The sequence below is a fragment of the Triplophysa rosa genome, linkage group LG8 (genome assembly GCF_024868665.1).
Source record: "Triplophysa rosa linkage group LG8, Trosa_1v2, whole genome shotgun sequence".
Classification (NCBI taxonomy): domain Eukaryota; kingdom Metazoa; phylum Chordata; class Actinopteri; order Cypriniformes; family Nemacheilidae; genus Triplophysa; species Triplophysa rosa.
In genome coordinates this window covers 24652676-24674833 of record NC_079897.1, presented here as the reverse complement: position 1 = coordinate 24674833, position 22158 = coordinate 24652676, and the positions used below count along the sequence as shown (strand labels likewise).

At 38.1% G+C, this 22158-nt stretch overlaps 4 protein-coding genes across 6 annotated transcripts; 2 read left to right on the top strand and 2 right to left on the bottom strand.

Annotated features, from left to right (window-relative positions):
- The first annotated feature begins 6359 nt into the window (after positions 1-6359).
- ctps1b (CTP synthase 1b) lies at positions 6360-11730 on the top strand. 2 transcript variants are annotated; one of them, XM_057340313.1, is made up of 18 exons: positions 6360-6485; positions 6980-7157; positions 7316-7486; positions 7881-7981; positions 8281-8397; positions 8526-8609; positions 8703-8783; positions 8878-9029; positions 9115-9247; positions 9378-9466; positions 10121-10215; positions 10292-10354; positions 10564-10607; positions 10687-10786; positions 10939-10994; positions 11085-11181; positions 11264-11408; positions 11574-11730. In XM_057340313.1, the coding sequence occupies exons 2-18, from the start codon at positions 6992-6994 to the stop codon at positions 11650-11652; spliced, it is 1773 nt and encodes a 590-aa protein (XP_057196296.1). In that variant the 5' UTR covers positions 6360-6485; positions 6980-6991; the 3' UTR covers positions 11653-11730. The 2 variants fall into 2 exon arrangements, with proteins under 2 accessions (XP_057196296.1, XP_057196297.1); XM_057340314.1 differs by having other exon boundaries at positions 6377-6485; positions 7014-7486.
- A 135-nt stretch (positions 11731-11865) lies between these two features.
- Positions 11866-14189, top strand: taf12 (TAF12 RNA polymerase II, TATA box binding protein (TBP)-associated factor). 2 transcript variants are annotated; one of them, XM_057340317.1, is made up of 6 exons: positions 11866-12047; positions 12591-12817; positions 12895-12972; positions 13060-13174; positions 13244-13332; positions 13425-14189. In XM_057340317.1, exons 2-6 carry the CDS (start codon positions 12650-12652, stop codon positions 13458-13460), a joined length of 486 nt encoding a protein of 161 aa, XP_057196300.1. In that variant the 5' UTR covers positions 11866-12047; positions 12591-12649; the 3' UTR covers positions 13461-14189. The 2 variants fall into 2 exon arrangements, with proteins under 2 accessions (XP_057196300.1, XP_057196299.1); XM_057340316.1 differs by having other exon boundaries at positions 11878-12047; positions 12588-12817.
- Positions 14190-14246: 57 nt separating this feature from the next.
- LOC130558082 (ras-related protein Rab-39B-like) lies at positions 14247-16909 on the bottom strand. The gene is made up of 2 exons (XM_057340315.1): positions 16470-16909; positions 14247-15759 (listed from the first exon to the last, which is right to left on the bottom strand). The coding sequence occupies exons 1-2, from the start codon at positions 16685-16687 to the stop codon at positions 15318-15320; spliced, it is 660 nt and encodes a 219-aa protein (XP_057196298.1). The 5' UTR covers positions 16688-16909; the 3' UTR covers positions 14247-15317.
- Positions 16910-18944: 2035 nt separating this feature from the next.
- LOC130558387 (ras-related protein Rab-42-like) lies at positions 18945-20914 on the bottom strand. The gene is made up of 2 exons (XM_057340755.1): positions 20769-20914; positions 18945-19197 (listed from the first exon to the last, which is right to left on the bottom strand). Exons 1-2 carry the CDS (start codon positions 20852-20854, stop codon positions 18945-18947), a joined length of 339 nt encoding a protein of 112 aa, XP_057196738.1. The 5' UTR covers positions 20855-20914.
- Positions 20915-22158: the final 1244 nt, after the last annotated feature.

The window sequence follows — 22158 nt, the reverse complement described above, 5'->3', positions numbered from 1 at the left end:
TGTGTTAATAAATAATATTATGTCAAAAATGATAAAAAATGTTGTTGTTTTTTAACAGTTAAAAAGATTTTTTAAGTTTGCTGTTACATTATTAAAGTATCAACCTTGTATAAATCCTAGGATAAATAAATACAAAACAAACTATGTTTATATAAATAGTTCATATTCTTAAAATAAAATTAATGTTTATTAGGCCATTTAAAAAACATTTTCAGTTTTTCTGAAAAGTTTCTCTTTGCATTTATTTGGAGAATATGAAAACTAGAGAAACAGTTCAAAATGACAGAAACAGATGCTCTGTATTTTTTTCAGACCTCAAATACTGCAAAGAAAACAAGTTCATTAATTATACTTTTAAGCAGTTCAAGACTGATAATTGTACATGCATGTAGGAAAAGTAAAACAAATAAATGTATGTGATAACCAGGATTTTATCACAGTTTTCATGTGTCTTGTCATGCTGTTAGTCTTCACATTTCTGTTCGATGACTCGAACAGAACTCGATTTTGTTGAAATTCAACAGACAATGGACTTGAATCTTACATCTAGAAATGCTGATTAAATGAACATTTGAAATTGTTTCTTAATTTTTTCCATGGGTGTATAAACAAAAATATTTCACTTCTGATTTCAAACATAAAATTCAAACACATTTGGGATGCTCTGAAACTCACATCTGAGGCCTGTTTGAGATTGATATCAACATATCTGGTTCTTCCTCCCAGTTGGTTAGATTAGATATCTCGATTACCAGTTTGGTCAGAAGCTGTGGCAGAAGAAGAGAAAAGAAACAGAGTGACCAAACTGGGGTATCGGAGCTAATTTAAGTCTTTGGTGTCTGTCTCTCTCAGATCAGTCTCCAAATATAGCTCTCCTACACCAAGCACTCAAAACAAGACTCCTGGGCTCAAATCCACTTATATAATGTCGTCCTCATTCAGAAGCAGCACAGGTCCCACCATCTGGCTCCGATCTCTCATGTCATCCTCCCTGTTTATTTCTGCACAGAAGAATTTCATTCTGTTGCATTTATAGTCGTGTTGTTGGTGCAAGGTCAATTGTCTGTGACACGTTTCGGGAACGGTGTAGGGGGTTGTTTGCCTCCATTTGGATGCGACGAGCAAATTTAGGAAAAACAAACTGGGTGCAACCCAGCGGCCGCCCCGTGCGTATCCTGTCATTTTGAAGCACAATGGAGTCAGAGGAAGTGGACATGCGCTGTGTTATGATGCTACGTCTAAGATTCAATTCTTATTACCTGGAACAAACTCTTCTTTGATGTTGACTATCTTGTCTGTCTGCTTTTATCTTTAACAGTATTCAAACACCTGTGTTGGACACGTGAACTGAGAAATGTACTGTGGAAATTTGTATTATTACTTTGTAAATAACATACAAGCACAAACCTAAAGGTCTTTGCATCACTTAGCACGGACAAACTACAATTATAATATTTTCTAGAAAATCACACATAGTATTTTCTTTGTTCATTTCTATCATCTTTACTTGTTTTTTCATTTATGTTGCCATGGAGTCTTGAAATATATATTATAATATATATACATTTCTTTTTTCTTTTTATGTATTTTTCTTTTTTGTGTTCTCTACACATCTATTGTTTTTGAAGATTTTTGAAGCCTTTATGGATTTTCTGGATTACTTCTTCGAACACGAGAAGGTCACAGCTGTTATTGTCGTCGTATGTTAATTTCCTATAGTGACATTTCTGATCAACAAGAAAGCAATGTTTTGCGGCAAGAATGCTTTACACCACTTATCAATGCCAAACATTGAGTATGCCTCCCGTCCAGTGACACACACACAAGCGTAGGTCTTTTGTTTGGCGTGCAGGTGCACCGTGGATAAAAACGGTGACATTGGAGGAGTGGTTTCATATAGGAACGTCCTTTGTCTGCTTGAGGATTGTTGGTTGTGCGCTTATGGACACAGCATCAGGGCCGCATTGTGACGCTGCAGTTCTTGGGAGCAGCTGGGCTTGTGGCAGGAAGATCCGTTAAACAGGCACCTTTTGTGGATCAGCTGTTTCTGTCACTGCTTTGTGGATCTCCATTGACTCCCCTCCTCCTTTACTCCAGAGCAGAGAGCGGTTTTCACATGCTAATGCTGCGCCTGCAACACACAGCCCAGCTGGAGAGCTCTCTGCGCTTTAGATGTGGAGAGAGAGAGAGACAGGCACCAGGATGGAGCGTGCCACAGTCAGGGATTATGGAAATGATCCTGTGTCTTTTTTTAGTCTGTCTCTCTCTTTTGAGCTTGATAGGGTGTATGTGCCTGTATGTGAGATTGGGTCAGTTTGTGCGTGTATTCAGATCAGAGTGCAGTATGGGAAAACCTTAGACAGGTTAATGCATGTGTGATTTGTGTCTATATCAATCTGTCACTGCCGTGTGATGTGACATCTGCGTAAGGAGGACTGCTGGATTAATGCTTGACAAAAGAGCGCCTTTCAATCTCCACGACAACACTGGGCAAAGATGCCTGATCCACTCTCTGTGGTACATGTGACACACACAAACCACTCTAAGCTCTCAGTTTAGATACATTTACACATCATGGAATTGAAAACTAGAGTGTAAATTGAATATTTAAAGAATGATGCTGCTGTAGTTTATCCCTGCTTGTGACTATATGTTGGGATTTGGTGAAATAAAAAATGAATTGTTTAGTGATATGTGTTTGCATGCGAAAGATTGAAATTTGTAGGTCGTTTTCCCTTGCTGTTTTGACTCCACAGGTGAGGACGGTCTCTTGGACGGTACCTCTGTGACAGGTGGTGAAACAGCAGTGTTTCCCGTAATGGAAATCTGTGTGTGTGTGTGTGTGTGTGTGTGTGTTAGAGATGGTACATGTTAGACCACAGAACCGATTCATTTTATATATAGAATGAATTGTTTCACCGCTGTGAAAACCCAGCTAAATTGTTTTTTTTTTGTGATTGACTGTTTTCTACATAAAATCATCTTATAAAAAACATTCTGTGAAAATATAACCTTGCCATCTTTAATGTTGAATAAAGTCATGTCTAAGATTAATTGCTGCTTGAAATCAAACTATTAGGCTTTGAGATCTTAACCTCGATTTCGCAGACATGATCACAATTATGTTCTAACCCAAATGTTTCAGTTACAAACATAAGGTTGTATAGATTTACATTAGTTATGATCTAACTCTGTGTTCCAGTATATTTTTAATGTAACTAAGAATAAAGAATGCTGTAATAAAATATCATTCTTTTTAAGTTAATAATGTCTAATGCAATAACTAATACTAATGTAAAAAAAACGCCTTGTTAAAGGTCCGGTGCATGAAATTTAGCGGCATCTAGTGGTGAGGTTGCGAATTGCAACCAACGGCTCTCTCCACCCCTCCCTTTCGAAGCACTACGGTGGCTGACACAGAACTAAGATGTCGTCACATTTTTGCTTCTTTGCCGAAGGAGATTACATATTTACGAAGAGCAGTTTGTCCGTTTAGGGCTAGTGTAGAAACGGTGAATTCCGTGCCCGCGGTGTATGTAGATAGAAATAGCTCATTCTAAGGTAATATACACCTAACGCTTCATTATGTAAGGTTTTTATAAATCTCTGAAGACATAGTTAGGTATATTACATTGCATTTCTGTCAATACATCCTCCAAAAAATGACACACAGCACCTTTAAGTGTTACTAATCTTTCATACTAACCATTTTACAATGAATACGTGTTAAAAGAGGTTGTTGTTGTGAAATACTCTGGGTTTTTTGAGACTGCCCTTGTCACCCTGTCTACATTTCAGAAAGGGATTGTACAGTTTGTTCATATGTACATAACAAAATGATTAGATAAGAGACCAAATGACAAAGAGGCTCTTGTTCACAAGTGCAACATCTGACTAGTGAATGGTGTTTGTTTTGGGTTTTCTGGTGCGGATCACACGCTTCACTGCTATCTCATACATGACATTCATATGACTTGGAGGAAGTGGGCTCCTTGATGTTCGTTTTGTTTGGAAAACTCATTCATTCCTGACTGCACTTATTAGGTTTTGTACTTGTCTTGTTACAGCGTAACACAAACAGCAGCATTCACACTATACGCTCGCAGCTTTATTTAAACAGTCTTTATGCATATGAGCTGAATATGTGAGCAGGGTGTGTTTTGCAAGCATACGAAAATAAAACGAACCGTATTGCACATGTTTTCACTTAATTGCACAATCCTTTAATTTCCAGCCATCATGGTGAAGCGCGGTGTATGTCAGACATTTGTGTGTAATATCACAGGTGGCCCTGGTAGAGCCACCACTCAATAACACCCCAATGGCAGGGTGCAATAATATTGGCACATTAAAATGATTTAGGGCTAGATAACGTACATGATTTGTTTGCTTAAAACCAGGGAGATTATTGTTTCAGCACAACACGTTCTCTATCTCATTTCACCCGCCTTCATAATCAAATTAAGGTTCATTCTAGGCAGAGGACTCCAGTTGTGCACAGGCGCACAGTCGACTACGCCCTCCAACTGCATTTGTTTTCCTGGTAAATTGTGGCTTTTACTGAGAGGATGTTGTGGGTGGATTCTGAGCTCACAGGCCTGTAAAAGTAGATATTAGATTGTCTTCGTTCCATCACGTGAGAAAGTGATGTTAGTTCGTTTTGTTTGTGTTTATTTTTTAACCATATTCTGTCCACTTGCTCCAGTGTAATAAAAGTGGGTCAATGGGTTTACAAAACATACCTCTTAAGTTATATTTCAGTCTTATGATGGATTGTCAAGTTTGATGGTTGCTTTGTCCATACATTCACATAGCATACATCTCTAAATCGTGGACCACAGTTGAACATAATGCAATCTTATATAACTGTTCTATACAGTATGTGTGGCTTGGCAAGAATCTATGCAGTGCTGAGTCTGGCATAATTATCTCACTTATGTAAGTCCCATGCCACGCACCTGAAGAGCCGGCTTAACCAGGGACAGCATGCTATACTTAGATAAATAACAATCAAAGCTAAATCCAGTTGTCGGCATAAGAGAGACATCTAGGCTGTTGAATGAAATGTTATATAAATGATGGGATGATTTATAGTCTCTGAATAATTTATTTGGTTCATGCACTTTGCAGATATCTTTAATTATGACGTGGATGGCTCATTTTCAGATGTTAATCATTATTTGATCATTAAGTTGCTGTGTTGGAGAAAGAGTAGCGTGTCATGTTCAGTTAGACACGTATCATTTAGAATGAGGTACTTTAAAACTAATCAGCTTTAATGTGTTTGGTCCTCGCAATGCATCCAGTTTCCATCCATCAAGTTTTCTTTTGAGAGTGCCGCTGTTCACAGTTGAATACTGTAACGTAGGGTGAAAGCATGCCTTCAGCACTCTGTGCTCAAGCTGTACATAATATCCACATATTTCAATGAGCATCAATGTCTTGGATTTTGCAGCTCTTTTCTCATGATGTCGTCTGCCGCCATCTAGCGGGTATAAATATACAAAAAGATTGCAAATCTCACTGCGATGTAAGAAAATATGTAAACAGGTTACGTTACCTTTTAAAAATATTATTTTCCAAACTTGAAATTACAAACAGGTATTTTTTCATCAGCTGCAAAAAAAGGTACACGATCAATCATTTATCTGACGTTTACGTATGAGAGTGTATTTTATTCTCACTGAAAACTGTCGGAATGTGATATAAAAACAAGAGAAAGGCGTAAATCACAAAAGCATAACCTCTTCAGTTTCAAATTCGAATCTTCCGCTTCCCTCGAGACTCCTCCTCCTCATCAGTGATTGGACAAAGACGTGACGTCAGGTACAGTTTATTGTCAACATAGAAATGATAAATTCTAGCATTGCCACTCTGACAATACCAATGCCAATCAGAATCAAGGACCAGAACCGACCGTTTTATAAATGTGTGAAAAATGACAAAAATATATAGTTTGACCTTTACACAAACGTTACACTAAACATTTTTTATATAATTATGTTTTTCATTTTATACATTTAAAATAACATTTAAAAATAAGTTTACATCGATTATTTTTGTTTTGTTTATATGGATGATATAATAAATCTAATTCAATAAAGTTCCTTTCAAAACTTCAGAGAGGTGCAATGTGACCCAAGCCCTCCATTGAGCATGTTTTATTTGCGGAAACTTCATAGAACAAATGTATGAATGTAATGAAATCCAATTTGTACAGAAATGAACAATTATATTTATATTTTAATAATTTACGAATGATCGTGTTGAGATTCATAGTGTGTTCGATCTACGTTTATAATCCACTCAATGCAACGATGAGTGGCAACGCTAGCGTTAACTCCCGAGTGTCAGTTCTCACACCACGTGGTGTTTTGGGTCTCGATTTCGCTGACACCCAAACAAACGGCATGGTCGCCACCTTTCCTCTGAATCATAGACGTTTTTAATCAACGGTTTTAAATCATTGACATTAAGGAGTACAGGTACAGTGAATCGTTCAGTTTATTTTGGGTATTCTGCTTTTTTTGCACCTCGCGTGTCATGTGTACCAATATGGAAGTGCACCGCAATGTTATGTAATATATGAGTCTATTGCGCTTCAGTTGTGAATCTGTTGTATAGGCTTGATGTTCATTATGTGATGCGTTATGAAAATCGACTATACAGCATATGAACCTCGTGCAGTAGAAAGTAGACATTATGCTTTTGTGTATTTTGTTATGTGTCTTGTCTAGTGTCTACAAGGTCATGGTTATCCCATTACCCGCCTGTGTGTTATATTTATGTCTATTTGAATGTTTTTATCCGAAGTGACTTAGGATATTCCTTAACTATTATGCGCTTGTTAAAAAATAAAAGTAATGATGTCATTGTCCATTTAAGTTTTAAATATTTGAGTGATAGATTTTTTTCTCTTCACTATAATGATGCAATTTTTGAAATAAACCTCACTTTCACGTTTCTTTCACACTGCTAGTGTTGATCAATAATGAAGTACATACTGGTGACAGGGGGGGTGATATCTGGCATTGGTAAGGGCATCATAGCCAGCAGTGTGGGCACAATACTCAAATCCTGTGGTCTGCATGTCACTGCTATTAAGATCGACCCCTACATTAATATTGATGCCGGCACCTTCTCTCCCTATGAACATGGTGAGTGCAAAACTGTTTTGGTGATATGCATATTTATACATGCACATACTTAGCCATATACATTTTATAAGAGCAAATAAAGCTGAAGGTATGCAAAAGCCTTGTCGGCTGGCTGTTTTATGTGAGTGTTTGGAAAGTTGTCTAACACTGGTCAACAGGTGAGGTATTCGTGCTGGATGATGGCGGTGAAGTCGACTTGGATTTAGGGAACTACGAGCGTTTTTTGGACATCCGGCTAACCAGGGACAACAATCTGACCACCGGGAAGATCTACCAGTCTGTTATAACGAAAGAGAGAAGAGGGGATTATCTGGGGAAAACTGTACAAGGTGAGTTATGCAATAAAGTCACAAACCAAAGTTTGGAATATAAATAATAAGAAACATGACATAAAGGCAAAGGATTATCCCTGTTTTATGTATGTTTGCTGTAGTACAGAAAGAAATACTTGAGCACAAATTGTGTTCTGTAAATTTTGCATGTCAACCTATTTGCATTGGATCTCAACACGGCAAAATGTTAAATGCTCTCTCACTTGTAAGTCGCTTTGGATAAAATCATTTGCCAAACTGAATACATGCAAATGTAAGTCCTTTATGATAAAATTACAATCTACACATGTTGTTCATAGTCAATACTGTCAATTAAAACAGGTGGTAGTCACTTTCTATACATAATATAATACATATAAAGATGTCACTAATTATGGGTTATTTTACGCAGTGGTACCGCACATTACGGATGCTATTCAGGAATGGGTTATGGGACAGGCTAAAGTCTCAGTGGACGATGACGGTGTTGAACCAGAAGTCTGTGTCATTGAGGTAAGAGTCTACTGTAAATTATTGACGTCGATGTGAGTTATGTTAAAGGAATAGTTCACCTTCAAAATGAAAATTCTGTCATCATGTACTCGTGTAAAATGTGTTTAAAATCACTTTTTCAAGATGTTTTGAAAAATGTTGGTAACAGAAAACCATTGGTCCCCTTTGACAGTTTTGGTTTTTTTTTAAATATCTTCTTTTGTGTTAGAATTTTCATTTTGAAGGTGAACTATTCCTTTAAACTGTAGGTCACGTACCAGCAAAATACGACTGACAAACTCTTAACATTATTTCCACAGCTTGGAGGTACAGTTGGAGATATCGAGAGTATGCCTTTCATTGAAGCTTTCAGACAGTTTCAGTTTAAAGTGAGACGGGAAAACTTTTGCAACATCCATGTCAGCCTGGTCCCTCAGGTATGAGAAACAAGCCCAAATCTGTCACACAACACTGTTTTGTTTTGACCAATAGCTATACTTAAACAACCGCAGCATGTGAAAACCTTATTGGCTGTTTTGTGTTTACGTCGTGGATGCATTTTCAGCCTAATTCTACAGGCGAACAAAAAACCAAACCCACACAGAACAGCGTTCGAGAGCTTCGTGGACTAGGCTTATCCCCAGACCTGGTGAGTCTGCTTCATGTCCAGTAAAGTCCATGTGAAGTCAGATAAATGTTAATAAACGTGTACGAAATTGTTTTCTGGATTCCGTCTTGGCAGATTGTTTGTCGTTGTTCCACTCCATTGGAGACTGCCGTCAAAGAGAAGATCTCCATGTTTTGCCATGTAGAACCTGAGCAGGTAGTGAAGTAAAACTCATTTTTCATAGCATTTCACAAAAAAATGAAAAGCCTTTGTCAAATGCATACATGTACATATAAACCTTTTCCTGTAGGTGATCTGCATACATGACGTCTCCTCCCTCTACAGAGTACCTTTACTGCTGGAGGATCAAGGTATAGTTGACTATTTCTGCCGCAGGCTGCATTTGCCCGTTGAAATGAGGCAACGTAAAATGCTGACAAAGTGGAAGGAGATGTCCGACAGGTTTGAGCTGTTTGTCTTACTTCCAGGTATTTTTGACAATGGCAATTTCATCACAGCTGTTTGGTTTATGTTTCGTGTGGCCTAGATCTGACAGACTCTTGGAGAAAACTTCCATTGCTTTAGTGGGCAAGTACACCAAACTGTCCGATTCCTATGCTTCAGTGATTAAAGCCCTGGAGCACTCGGCCCTGGCTATCAGCTATAAGCTAGAGGTCAAGGTAAGATACACTTACCGTAGTGTCTGTTGCATTGGACAGTATTCAAGCACTCTCGTGACGTTGTTTTGCACGTACGAGACATTGCGCACATGACCAGGTTGTATCGTGAAAGAAGTGTACTATCTTTCAGTACATAGATTCTGCAGACCTGGAGCCAGCTACACAGCAAGAGGAGCCGGTGAAATACCACGAGGCCTGGCAGAAGCTCTGCAGTTCTGAGTGAGTGTGTTACAGTAAACAATGTGTCACAATAATAGACCCATGTCTATACTTAGATATTATGCGTCTCACTGGAATACTGGATTCGGTTGCAGCATAGAGTCTGATATTCCTCAATAAACACCCCGAATCTGCACATCCGGGCTACGTATGTTTTATGCAGGAAAATATATAATCTCGGATTTACATATTTGCCCGGTTTCACAGACTAAAACCTGACCTGTCTTAAGTGAATATAACTTCATAGCCAAGAAATGTCTTAAAATATATCAGTGCCATTGTTTTGCCTCGAGATGCACACCAGTAATGTATTCTTCTAAGGCATTTTTATAAAAGCGACATACATATCTTAATTCAACTAAGGCGTAGTCCGGGTTTAAGATAAACCGTGTCTGTGAAACCGGGCCATTGTGTCCTAATGCTGATGAGGAAAGTTGTGAAATGAACAAAATTATATGTAGTCAAAATTGGTTATAAAAATAGGTTTCATCCCGCTGGTCAGCAAATTTCTGTAATATATTGAGAAATAAATGCTGGTGTAATGTAGAACATTTTGTTGTTTCCCTCTTATGTGGAATAATCGCTGGTTTACTAATGGTTTGTATGACCATTATGAATGCTTATTTTGATTTAAATGTCAGCTTGTACTTTTAGTGGCGTTCTTGTTCCTGGAGGCTTTGGGGTACGAGGTACTGAGGGAAAAATCCAAGCCATCAACTGGGCAAGAAAGCAGAAAAAGCCATTTTTAGGTAACAAATGTCTGTTTTGCATGCTAGTAGTAGTTGTGATTTTAAAAGATTGAACTGAAATGATCTTGTTTTGCAGGTGTTTGTTTGGGTATGCAGCTGGCAGTGTGTGAATTTGCTCGTAATGTGCTTGGTTGGAAAGGTATGAAAAGACACAATCGTTTTTTTATCTGTCTTTAAATGTCATTATTTTGTAGCTCAGTGGTTAGAGCATGGCGCTAGCAACGCCAAGGTCATGGGTTCGATCCCAGGGGATTGCACGTACTTAGATACAAACGGATAGTATAAGTCGATTTGGATAAAAGCATCTGCCAAATGCCAAAAATGATTTATTTATTTATTTCTCAACAGATGCCAATTCTACCGAATTTGATCCAGAAACAAAACATCCTGTGGTGAGTATCGTTTTGGTAACATTTTTTTCATCAATGTAATCGTTCCATCTTTGTGGTAACATTTGATTGTTTAATGCAGGTGATTGAAATGCCAGAGCACAACCCTGGTGGGCAGAAGGGAGGAACCATGCGGTTGGGGAAAAGGCGGACCATGTTTAAAAGCACCTCCAGTGTTATTCGTACGTTGTGATCTTTTGTGCTTGCAGGCAAAATGTAAAGGTCACATATCACAAAAACAGAAACTGACACCATCGTCTTAAGTTCTGAATATGTACTGTGCTGACATTTAAAATTGGGAACAAATTAGTTTGACTTTCATTACTTTTTGTAGGAAAGCTGTATGGAGATGCTGAATATGTGGATGAAAGGCACCGTCATCGCTTTGAGGTTCACAATTTAATTTAATATAGTACATTTCAATCATGTTTTTCAAAAAGAGTTTTTTTTAAGTAAATTTTTTCCTTGATATTTTTACAGGTGAATCCAGAACTGAAGCATCACTTTGAGGAGAGAGGGTTCCGATTTGTGGGTGAAGATCTGGAGGGGGAACGAATGGAGATCATTGAACTTGAGGGTTAGTGAATGTCTAATGTCTCAACCCTTGGCTCTAGAAGTCTTGGACTTTTATTAGCTAGATTCTTCTCTTTGTTTTGCAGATCATTCTTATTTTGTTGGCGTACAGTACCACCCTGAGTTCACCTCTCGCCCCATCAAACCCTCACCACCTTATTTTGGCCTTTTACTGGCAGCATCTGGGAAACTGCAGAACTACCTGCAGAAAGGCTGTAGACTCTCACCTCGGTAATTTTTGCACTGACCTAAATTTGAGATCTTGAGTCCTAATAAAATTAATATACTACTATGTGCAATCTCTCCCAGATCACTTAAACTATTTAAAGTTGTGAAAATCAGTATGTAGATTGTGTCTTCTAGAACTGAAACCTTTTTTATACTTTTCTGTTTTAGGGATACTTACAGTGACCGGAGTGGCAGCAGTTCACCAGACTCTGAAATCTCTGAGATTAAATTCCCATCAGTTTCTTAAAAGAGAAACACATACATAAAAATGTATTTATGACAGTATTTCATGAAATTATGAATTTGAATAAATGATTATAAAAGACCTTTGTGAGTTTTATGCAAAATATTAATTTGACATAGACATTTTAATACAAAACATCTAAAGATGGCAATTTAGGCTATGAAAGAACATAACATTGTGTGGGGGTTTTTTTTACCCCAAGGACTTTCAACATCCCCATTTTTACAACGGTACTTTTATTTTGTAAAGCACATTCTCTACAGTCTCGCGAGTTTTCACTGCTCCGTTAACCAGAAGAGGCGCATGCAAACAACAACATCAATTTTACAAGACATTTTGCATTTTTACGACTGAAGAATGTCAAGGATGAGGAGATAGTACAGCGTTATTTTCATCAGGTAACCACTTAACCATCTAATAACAAGGTTACATAAGACAAACGTTATTAGCGTAACAAACCGCTGATAGCCACAAATGTTTACTCGTTAACGTTAGCCGCTAACATGACAAGCTTATGTGAATCGCTCTGTTGTTATGAATGAACAGTAACCATGCTCGAGTTGAAAGGAAGACGTATTTGTTAACTCAAATAACTACCCGTGTAAATATATATATATTATAACAATAGTGTATCCATCTCGGAAGAGCTAACAAGCTAAATCGGTTAGCTAGCGTAGCCAAATGACAGATTTGAAGTTATTACAGTAAGTTAGCGCTTTGGTTATGAATTCTGCAATGCTGTTATTGTTTTCTTGTTTTTACTAAACTGTTAGAATATCGCAAAATATCACATTAAAAATAGTCCGTTAACCGTTACATTGTTTGTTGACAGTTTCTATATCGATCAATTTGACCTACTATAAGATATTTGATTCTCCTGTTTATGTAATGCACTGCCTCAACACATCGTAATCTTTCTTGATCCTCTTATTTTGCAGCAGAATAGTCTTGATTCTGTCTTTCAAGTGGTTTATGACACATATCTGTTGACCGGCGTAGTATGACACAGTACCCATCACAGACCAGTCGCTCAAACTTCTACACTGTTGTGAAAGCAGAAGCTTCCTCCACACCGCCCATCTCCACCATGGCCAACAGTACTGTCGCTCCAGGCAAAGTCCCAGGCACCCCTGGGCCTGCAGGGAGACTGAGTCCTGAAGGTCCTCAGGTATTGGGCAATGAGTCAACACGTATCTTGTAATTTTATATGCTACAATCTTATAAGATATAATAATTTTCTTACAGGTGCTCAGTAAGAAGAAGCTGCAGGATCTTGTGCGGGAAATTGACCCTAATGAACAACTTGACGAAGATGTGGAGGAGGTGAGTTGCTCAACTTAGGGCTCAGTTAAACAGTTTCATTCTGTTTTATTGATGCAGAATGACTGACCCTGTCTGTCTTCTCCTTAGATGCTCTTGCAGATTGCAGATGACTTCATCGAAAGCGTGGTGACCGCTGCATGCCAGCTTGCCCGACACAGAAAGTCGAACACTCTTGAAGTAAAGGATGTCCAGTTGCATCTTGGTGAGTGTTTTGTTTGAATACTGTGTCCCTCTTTGTGCAACACTACCTAACTCCAACATTGCATAACAGAACGCCAGTGGAATATGTGGATTCCTGGCTTTGGTTCAGATGAGATCCGACCGTACAAGAAGGCATGCACGACAGAAGCTCACAAACAGGTCAGCCATCGCTCTAATGTACTTGCAATTGTTTTTATATCTTTTTATGAAAGAAATTGCTTATGTCTAAACATCTTTATCTGCCTTTACAGAGAATGGCACTGATTCGCAAAACAACCAAAAAGTAGGATCGGGGCACAACAGACCTTTTTCTTTCTTACTTTTTCTTGGGAGGTTTGGAAACGGGGAGGGTTTGAATCTGTAAATGTTATGTTAATCAGAGGGGCAGAGTGCTGTATCATTTACATTGAAGTTGTGTTGACATTTCACACATGGGAAAGGTGAGCAGGAATTTACATCATTTTCTGTACAGTTTAGTTTTTGTTACAACCATCATATATACACCATACATATATTGCTATGTACATTGTCGAACACCACGTCTAAGTCAGCGTCCTTGGGCACCTTGGTCTCTGGCTTGGTGCTATTTTGTGGTGTTTATTATCTTGAAGATCTCTGTTAAAATGAATCTTTTATTGTTTTACCCACAACAACTTTTGCTCAGCTGGCATTAGTAGCTATGCACAATTATTAATCACCATGTGTCTGTTTTGTTCATAGTGTTCAGTGTTATATGCCTTTTAAGTAATGCTTTGTAGTGTAGAGTCAAAGATCCTGTGTGACTTTCTAAAAGTAAAATGAGTAAAAGTCATTTTTACTAGCTAAATAAATATTGGGTATAATCACTTAGAGAGAATTATATATGTGTGCAGTTATTAAGAGGCGTTAAACCCCTCTGCTATGGGTTTGTGGGTGGATTTGAACATTTTGAGGAGTTTGGCATAATTATTTTGTATCAGTGTTTTACAGTTGCTTGATTTTTTTCTTCATGAATAAAGACTCTGTGATTTATTTCACACTGAACTCGCTTAACAGATTGTGTTTATTTTTTCTGCAAACATGTCCTGCGTTATATAAAAATGTATAAAGATTGAGAGGCAACTCTGAATATGTAAACACCCATTACATATGAATTTAGTCATTTACAAATGTACAGGATTCGGTCTTACATACCTTCTGCAGAATGTTACGCTTTTTTGAATGATTTCAGTCTTAAAGGAATACGTCACCCAAAAATTACCCCCCCCCAGTTGTTCCTTAATTCTGTTGAACACAAAGATATTTGTAACAATGTTAGCAACTGAATTTCTGAGGCACCATTGTCTACCATAGTAGAAAAAAGGTGACCCAGAAAAGTTTGCTTTCCTAAATCCTTCAAAATGTATTATTTTGTGTTCAACATAAAGACTGTACAATAATTGATTCTACAATGGTAGTCAACGGTGACTCCGAAATGTCAGTTGCTAACATGCTTAAAAATGTCTTTCTCTGTGTTTGTCAGAACAAGGACATTTATTCAGGTTTGGAACTTGAGGGTGAGTAAACGATGACAGATTTTTTTGGGGGGTGGAGTATCCCTTTAAAGAGACTGTCTGTAATATTTTAATGAACCTGAATACACTGAGTTTGCACAAATAAATTAAGATTTCTAGAATTATGAGACAGACTAAACAAATAACACCTTGGGGCTAAAAATAGAGAAACGAACAAATTTTTAAGGTAGGTTTGAGGTACAATTAGTGAATCTTATGAAAACATATTGAGGTCACATTTGACCTGAAATGAAGGGGGAAATGTTTGCGCACGAAAACATTTTAATAAATCACTTTTTATACCATACCATTTTTCCTCAGTAACTGTAATGAAAATATTGTTACGGGCAAAATACAATTTCTTGTTTTAACCTTTTCTTAACATTTTTTGTGACATGCAAATGTTTATCATATGTTTCGGTAAGGTTGGCAAATGATGAAAATTCGAGTCGAGATACACTTGATCCATGGCGTGAGGAAACAGTTGTCTGTTTAAATTTTCTTATGTACAATCTTACACCTTGGGCCCTTAAGGTTTTCGCTTTTAAGTCCAACTAACTTAGTGTTAAGTTTGAAGACCTAAGTGCTTTTCAAGTTGTTGACATGTTTAAGTTAACACGCACAGCTCTTTTTTTCCTCAGCAGGTTTATTGAGTTTGACCCTCTGGAGTGATTCCATTGTAGGTCCTGAGGTCTTGACTCCATCCCAACCTTCACGCACTTGCACCTCTCCGCTCTTCAACCCCTGATAAACCCTCCGGGTCAACAGGTCAAAGGCTTCTTTCACATTGTGACCCGTTTTGGATGAGGCCTCAATATAGGGAGCGCCCAGCTGGCTCGCGAGATTTTCCGCCTCAGCCCGGTCCACCGCCCGCTCTCCTGCTTTTGCTCGGTCAGTCTTGTGCCCCACCAGCACGAAGAGCACACTGTACGGGTGAACGCGCTCGCGCACCTCATCGTACCACTGCCTCAGGTGATTGAAGGAGTCGCGGTTGCCCAGATCAAACACAAGCAGACCTCCAACTGAGTTGCGGTAATATGAACGAGTGACAGATCTGAAAACACAGAACAGATGAACATATTAGCAACAGCAGATGCACCTGATTTTATTCACAGAATAAACATTCGGTTATCATTTATTCACCCTCATGTCATTAAAAACCTGTGTAAGACTCTTTGAGAAATGAGTGGTTTTGTGTGCACACAATGAAAGTGAATGGGAGCCAGTGTTGTTTGGTAATAAACATTCTTCAAAATATCTTCTTTTGTGTTTAGCGAAGAAAGTCAGCTTTTGGATGTCGTGAGGGTGAATCAATGACAAATGTTTTTTTTAGGTGAAATATCCGTATACGGTAGTGTTTTGAAAATTGCCCTTTAATGGAGTCAAGTACAAGTTCTCTAATGATACTGACTCACAGCGGTAAAAACATGAACTGCCGCAAATAACTCGATTACATGGAATATATAAAAGGAAGCAGTCAGCATATGGCTGTCTATGCAGGCCGGTATATACTGTTGTAGATATTTATACTTCCTGAAAATAACATCATTTGAATACTTCAAACCTGCGGTATCTTTCACAGTCTGTCATTTTACAGAAGGAAAAAACCTAAAACTATTTTGTGAAGCCGTACTTCCAAGAAAACCTACACTAGTCATATGCTTGTTTAAAATCTTGTTGCATTCATTCACATTTCATATTCAACCTATCAGCTGCTATAGGAGAACAGTTTGGAGAGATAGCAGATGCTGCATTCTAACTTACCTAAACCTCTCTTGACCAGCTGTATCCCAGAACTGCAATTTCACCCTTACCCCAGGCTCCACCTCTAGGAAGTGTACATAGAAGTCCACTCCAACTGTCTGGTTAATACCCTCCAGAAACTGATCCTCTGTGTAGCGCTTCAACATGGATGACTTGCCCACAGTGGAGTCTCCAAGCATGATGATTCGAAACTGGTACTGCCACAAAGTGAGATCCATGACGAAGCGGCGAGGCTACGCTTGACTGATGAAGGTTGTCACTTCACAAGAATCGATGGAGGTCTAAGCAGAGAACTCCTACACGTAGTATTTAGCAGACCATTTATATGTTTTAAAGCTTAGTAGAGGTGAAGCCATTCCTCAGTTTCTTCACAAGAGTGTTTTTCTGTTTGAATGTTGTGGGGTGGGACCTGCCAGAAGTTGATCTGCTGCTTTAATCTTTGCCTGTTCATACTTGTAAGTGGGAGGGGTTAAATGTGAAGGGCTGGGTTTATGAAGAACAGCGCTGGAATGTTTCCTAGGCCAAAGAGAGCGAGCATGTGGTATCATATCAGAACAAGCCCGACATTTCCTGATGTGGTCATTTCGAGGCATCTGTGACAGATACAAGCACGTATAATAAGAAGTAAAACTATTTCAACCTAAGCTTTAAAAAATAGATCGACCACGAGGATGTTTCCCCACCCATGTCATGGCCTTTAAAGATTACTGGAAGACTTCCAACGTTGCGATGAAATCGCATTGTATTAGACAAAGTACAATGAAACATCACTGTTGTTGAGAAATTCTCAGTGTTCTCCATTCTTGTTAATTTCACCTTTAAATAATCATGTACTCACCCATGTTATTCCAAACATGTTATTTCTGCAGATATTTTAAAGAATGTTGATAAGTAAACAACATTGTCCCCCGATTAACAGCCATTGTATTGACTCAAAACCACCGAGACATTTCTCAAATGATCTTCTTTTGTGTTCCAAATAAAGAATCACATACATGTTTTAAACAACATGAGGGTGATTAAATGGCAGAAATTTTATTTTTGGGTGAACTATCCTTTAGGTTAGTTTCTTTTTCAATGTTTCCATAATTATGAGGCTTTCCAGACAGGAGGTGGACAACAATGGAGACAACTCCCATGGGACGCACACAGTCAGATGATTTAAATATATATAAATCTCATAAATAAATATACAATTACAGTCATACACATTTTTATGTTTTATGCTAACACTTAGTTTGTCGTTTGTGGACAGGTAGAATATTTTATGACTCTAGAAAGGGCTTTATTTTATTACCATTTACAATGTTTTACTGCTTCGAGTGTTTGTATATGTGGACCAAGTGATGTCTTTTAGATTCACGTCCAATGAAGCACAATAAACATACATTATCTACTTGAGGGAGAGAACGAGTGAGAGAGAAAGCAGAAGTATATGAGCACTGGTTCAAAGCTCGAGTAAACAACGTATGGCTGTGTTAGCGAATACGTTTGCAATGGCAAATGGTGTCAAGTTATTTATAGGACATTTGTGAAAGCGTTTGTGCTACCAAACCTGATTTGTTAGTCTTAAATGGACACTAAGAGGAGTATATATTCTTTTGTTTGTGAATAACACCACACCCAGCATAAATAGTCATTGTGTCAGTCATTAGGATTTGGAAAAAGTTCTGTTAACACTAAACACATTTAAAAGGCGAACGCTAACATTGGTTAGGTTTGGGAATGGTCTCTTAATTTTTTCTGCAGCTGTTATCTTGCATCACAATTTGTTTGGATAAAAGGAAATACATGTAAATAGTCACTTTTCATATTTGATGGATTGAGCAGGTAGCACTCAGGCGTTTCAGAACAGATACTGCGTCATCAGACTGGCGTGACCTTTTTAAGAATCTGCACAGGTCAATATTTTTTAGCATTATCCACAACATTATCATTACTTTCACAGGTATATGGTTGCTTCGTTATTCATTACATTTCAGCTAACCCTGAGATTTAAAATGCCCACGGACAACAAAGTATTCTGCATCTGCACATGGTAGTTTTCTTTTTCGTTTGTTTTTAATGGGGAGTCTTCAACACACCTCCAAAAATGCCCGTTCTACATTGCGGTCTTGAAACCCCTGGAGTTTGCTGACTGCATTGTAGAGAATGTGAAGCATTTGGTCACACGCAGTGTTTGCAAGGTTGCGCACACCTCTTCATGCAGATACTCAGTGCTTTCAAAAGATTTCATTACCCAGGTCAAACATCAAGAGAGAACTGTTTGCCATGGGTAAGAAAGAGCGGGTCAAGGCCTGAAAACACGAAAGCTCATCAGATTGTCATTTAAGAGGGGATTTAAGTCCTAATTTTTGACAAACTGCAACAAAATTTGGTTGACCTGTTAAGAGACAAAGCCTGTATTGTTTTTATCGTTCTGAGTCGTTACAGATGTTTTGTGGATGTATCTTTGTCCCATTTGTCAGATGGCTCCTATCCACTCAGCATGCCTTGATATATCCGCCGGGTCAACAGCTCAAAAATCTCGGCCACATTGTGACCAGTTTTGGCCGAGACCTCGAAGTATGGTGCTTGCCAGTCTTGTTGGCAAAGCACAGTGTCGAGATGCTTCATGCTGCACATCTCTCTGTGCAGGTACTCAGCATGTTCGAAAGATGTTCTACTACCCAGGTCAAACACCAGCAGGATTCCTTTCACTCCAGGTAAGCAATTGTGTGTAGCAGGCCTGAAAACATCAGTTATTTTTTTACAGTAGTTAAGATATAAATGCTCGAGTAAGGACACACACACCCCAGCTAGCACACCTACGTCTGTAAGACGTCTGCTAAAGATCTGGAGAACTGGAAAACATCTGCTAAACCTGTTTTACATCCATTCTACAGTTACATTTAGCAGACGCTTTTATCCAAAGCGACTTACAAGTTGGGTAAACAATGGAAGCAATTGGGTCAACATTAGGAAAACAAAAAGCATAAGTGCAATAAAACATGTCTCACAAAGCCTACTACAATGTACAGAGCGAAGTTTTTTTCTAAATCATAAACATCTTACAGACGTCTTATAGATGTCTACATGACATCTGACAGCAGACGTCTCCGAGATGCATTGCAGATGTCTTCCAGTGCAAACACCATATCAGTCAGACTTTGGTGAACAAAGCTCACAAAATGATGACGCTAACATGGACCTAGATGTGATAAATCACAAATTGTACAGGGTATTTGAAGTGCCCTATCTGTTATTAAAATTTAATGTGAAGCCCTGTTGAAGTCAAAAATAAATTTGTTATTTGCAGCACTTTTTGGACTGATTGTGTTGATTCCAGTGGACCCTGTATTAGCAGTATACTCAACACTGACAGTGTTGATAATTAAATTAATAAGTGTCTCTAATGAGTTAAATTTAAACACTGACTTGGTGTTCTTCTTATCCATTGTGGTGTTAATATTTTACACTAAAGGAGTTTGTAAGGTAACACTGTCACAGTGTTAATAATGTCAACTCTCTCAAAAGTGTTAATTTAACACTTCAGCAGTGGTTCCCATATAAACCCTGGGTGAGTGTTAAATTTAACTCTGATGGTGTTAAATTAGCATTTTAAAATTTGCAGTGTGGCTGAGTAATACACAAAAATAGCTTGCTGTATTCTATGATTAGTTCTTAAAAAAAAGCATGTCACCCACTTTATTGTGCTGTTTTTTGATGGCCACCAGGAGGAGTGTCATCGTTCTCTTTGTGAATAACTTCACATACAGCAACAAGAATTTATTTATAAATATTTGTAGATTGGTACTTGGTACAGCATTACAATTTCAGAACAAATAGTTTACTTACATACTGTATTGTGATATTTTTAGATCCCTGTCAGAGATCACAGGGGTGTCTTGCCAAAAAACTTAATCCACAACATTAACATTGTCCATGGCAGGTATGACTGTTTTGTCTTTGCAAGGCTGTGCACACCTCTTTACGCAGATACTTAGCATTTTCAAAAGATGTTTTATTGCCCAGGTCAGACGCCAGCAGGAAACCATCTGCCCTGGGCAAGAAAGAGTTGGTCGAAGACCTGAAAACATGACAGCTCATTAGTTCGTATTTTAAGAGGACAACAAAATTTTAAGAGAACACACAAAATTACAAAAAGTTTTGATCAGACCTTAAAGCTTTACAGTACAACTTCCATATGTGACAACTAGCCCCAGTCTTCCCATCTTATTTTACAGAAACAAAGGCACCTATGTAACCTAACTTCAAAAGCTCTTCATGTATTTTAAAGAGCATGCTTTTACTGCTTACCAAAACTCGTCACCTGCCTCCAAAAGCTGCAGCTCCACTTTCACTCCCGGCTCAACTTCTTGGTGGTGAGTCTTTATTAACTCCATTTGAGGGGTCGGCACTGTCCATTATAAAAACAAGCCTTCTGTGTAGTGTATTATTATGGATGACTTGCCCGCATTATTGTCACCTAGCAAGATCTTAAAATTGTTCTGACGGTCGCTGAGATCCATGAAGACTAACAGATGAAGATACACCTGGCGGTTTATGCTCTTTCATTCAGCAGACCAAATTAAAATGAGTAAATACTTCAATCGTGATGTTCCTCAGAAAGGACATTTTTACTTTGAATGTTGTATGGGTTGTGTGGATTAGTGCTGTTACTATGAGTGGGAGAGGCTTACATGACTGGATATACAGGAGGAAAATGAGAAAACTTGACTTTTAGGCTAGATAAACATGAGCAGGTTTGTCTAGTGTGAATGCTTCGTACATTCTTAGGGATTGGGGTTGAATGACATGGTGGGTTCATATTGGAAATGTGGTGGGTTATGGACAGGAAACACCGGGAGCTGTAGTATGAAATGATGATACAATTATTTTTGATGTTTAAGAAACAAGGTAATGAGGTTGCGTTCATTTGGATTTCCAATGGTACTAAATAAAAACAGGACTTATGACAACACTGACATATGACTCTGTGACAGTTTTTTTTTTCCAGAAGATGGCAGTACTAGTGCCATAATGGATGCATTCAAGGTTGCAAGCTGGCAATAAAACCAACAAAGATTGCTCCATAATGCACACTAGCCAGTTTGCAAAGGTGGGCTCATGTAGTCCGATTGCTAACGATGAAACAGCACAGAACTGGCACATTATATTTTAAAAACATTTATAATAAAGCAATATGCCCCAAGAAGCAGTGGGTTACAGTGCATTTTATAACAGCTAAGGGTGTTGTGGTAGGACACGAAGCGGAGTGCCTAAAACCCCATAGCTGTTATAAAATGCACTGTAACCCACTGCTTCGCGGGGCTTATTGCTTTTATAAAACGGTTATTCCATATGTTTAGCAAGGTTTCATAAAATAAAGTAAATAAAATGATATTTAGGCTATGTGTGCGGTCAGCCGTTATATATTGGGGTATTTTATAACTGCTTGGAACTCCGCTCAGCCAATCAGAATCAAGGACCAGAACTGACCGTTATATAATGAGCGATATAATCACTGACTTAAAATAATCAAACGTAACATTATGTTTAACATTAAATAATAATAAATTAAATAATACAAATAATATTTAAAAAAAATAATGAATCAATCTTAAATGCTCCAACCATGCACTTTTCCATCTGGCAAAAAAGGTTAAACTACTACTACTATTATAAAATCAACCTTTAACATTTTTGT

Excerpts from the sequence above, each read along its gene's own strand:
- ctps1b (XM_057340313.1), top strand. The coding sequence starts at position 6,992 with ATGAAGTACATACTGGTGACAGGGGGGGTGATATCTGGCATTGGTAAG. Across the intron at positions 10,995-11,084 it reads GGCACCGTCATCGCTTTGAG|GTGAATCCAGAACTGAAGCA; the intron begins GTTCACAATTTA and ends ATATTTTTACAG. Across the intron at positions 11,182-11,263 it reads GGAGATCATTGAACTTGAGG|ATCATTCTTATTTTGTTGGC; the intron begins GTTAGTGAATGT and ends TTTGTTTTGCAG.
- taf12 (XM_057340317.1), top strand. The coding sequence starts at position 12,650 with ATGACACAGTACCCATCACAGACCAGTCGCTCAAACTTCTACACTGTT. Across the intron at positions 12,818-12,894 it reads TGAGTCCTGAAGGTCCTCAG|GTGCTCAGTAAGAAGAAGCT; the intron begins GTATTGGGCAAT and ends ATTTTCTTACAG. Across the intron at positions 13,333-13,424 it reads CGACAGAAGCTCACAAACAG|AGAATGGCACTGATTCGCAA; the intron begins GTCAGCCATCGC and ends CTGCCTTTACAG.
- LOC130558082 (XM_057340315.1), bottom strand. The coding sequence starts at position 16,687 with ATGGATCTCACTTTGTGGCAGTACCAGTTTCGAATCATCATGCTTGGA. Across the intron at positions 15,760-16,469 it reads GCTGGTCAAGAGAGGTTTAG|ATCTGTCACTCGTTCATATT; the intron begins GTAAGTTAGAAT and ends CTGTGTTTTCAG.
- LOC130558387 (XM_057340755.1), bottom strand. The coding sequence starts at position 20,854 with ATGGAGTTAATAAAGACTCACCACCAAGAAGTTGAGCCGGGAGTGAAA. Across the intron at positions 19,198-20,768 it reads GAGGCAGGTGACGAGTTTTG|GCCTGCTACACACAATTGCT; the intron begins GTAAGCAGTAAA and ends TGATGTTTTCAG.